The following is a 921-nucleotide window of genomic DNA, read 5'->3' as shown; positions in this document are numbered from 1 at the left end:
GGCTGGACCCCCCTGCTGGTCCTGGCCCCCCTGCCGGCCCTGGCCCCCCACGCCGCGCTCCCCTCCCCGGCCCCCGCTGCCGTCCCCGCTGTCTCCTGCTGGTGCCTTCCTCATGTCAGGGGGAGGAGGAGGGGGGGCTCTTCTTGATTTTTTAGGGGTGTTTTGAATTTTTTTTCTGTTATTTTTGCTTTTTTAACCGTTTTTCCTGTGGGGGGGGCAGGGGTCACCTGCCTGGCGAGGGACTGCAGGAGCCGAATGCGGCGCTCCGCACCCCTCGGGGTCCCATTGACYCCTCGCGGTCCCCTTGAGCCCTCGGGGGTCCTGGGGACACCCGTGGGGCCTCTGGGTGCTGGGTGGAGGAAGAGCATCACCCTCCTTGCCCTCCTCTTCCTCTTCCCTGGCGCTGGAGCCGCAGGGAGGAAGAGGAGGGTCCGGGTGTGCTGCCAATGGGGCGGGGGGGGCACCCCGGGGTCCTGCTGCCATGTCCCCCAGCACCTCATCCCCCCACCCCCGCCACGGCCAGCGCCCGGGGAAAAGGGGAGGGCGCCCCCACAAAAATAATAATAATAAAGAAAAAAAACATAAAAGAACAGAAAGGAAAGAAAAAAAGTGAAGAAAAACAAGAAGCATGAGAAATAAAGGTATTTAAGTAAATGCTGGAATCCTGGCAGTGCGGCTCTGGGTTGGGGGGGGCGTCGGGACCCTCTGAGATGGGGGGTTGAAGGGGGGGAGTGGAAGGCTGACCCCCCCCACACCCCAGTATGTGCAGAATGGGGGGCAGGGGGGCACGTGGCCCCGAGGATCAGGGGGACCCCATTCAGAAAGGGGGCTCGGGGGGGGGGAACATGGCCCCCCAACCCCCGCAGATGAGTGGGGGGGGCTAAGGGAGGAGGCACCCCTCGGGTTGGGGTCGGGGGGGGG

The 921-nt window shown here is 64.1% G+C and overlaps 2 protein-coding genes across 2 annotated transcripts in view; both read left to right on the top strand.

Annotated features, from left to right (window-relative positions):
- Window positions 1–308, top strand: part of AMPD2 (adenosine monophosphate deaminase 2) — a 5,406-nt gene extending 5,098 nt beyond the window's left edge. Inside the window, exon 18 of the mRNA XM_026036069.1 lies at window positions 221–308. Within this exon, the coding sequence (XP_025891854.1) occupies window positions 221–308 (88 nt within the window). The remainder of the gene's footprint in view (window positions 1–220) is intronic.
- Window positions 309–845: 537 nt separating this feature from the next.
- The window catches only part of LOC112944603 (glutathione S-transferase Mu 5-like), a 2,468-nt gene continuing 2,392 nt past the window's right edge, over window positions 846–921 (top strand). Inside the window, exon 1 of the mRNA XM_026036068.1 lies at window positions 846–870. Coding sequence (XP_025891853.1) covers window positions 846–870 — 25 coding nt within the window. The remainder of the gene's footprint in view (window positions 871–921) is intronic.

Source organism: Nothoprocta perdicaria, unplaced genomic scaffold, assembly GCF_003342845.1.
Source record: "Nothoprocta perdicaria isolate Ctin4 unplaced genomic scaffold, notPer1 scaffold_170, whole genome shotgun sequence".
In the NCBI taxonomy this organism is placed as follows: domain Eukaryota; kingdom Metazoa; phylum Chordata; class Aves; order Tinamiformes; family Tinamidae; genus Nothoprocta; species Nothoprocta perdicaria.
The sequence above is the reverse complement of the archived record's forward strand: the minus strand, read 5'-3'. Positions and strand labels throughout refer to the sequence as shown.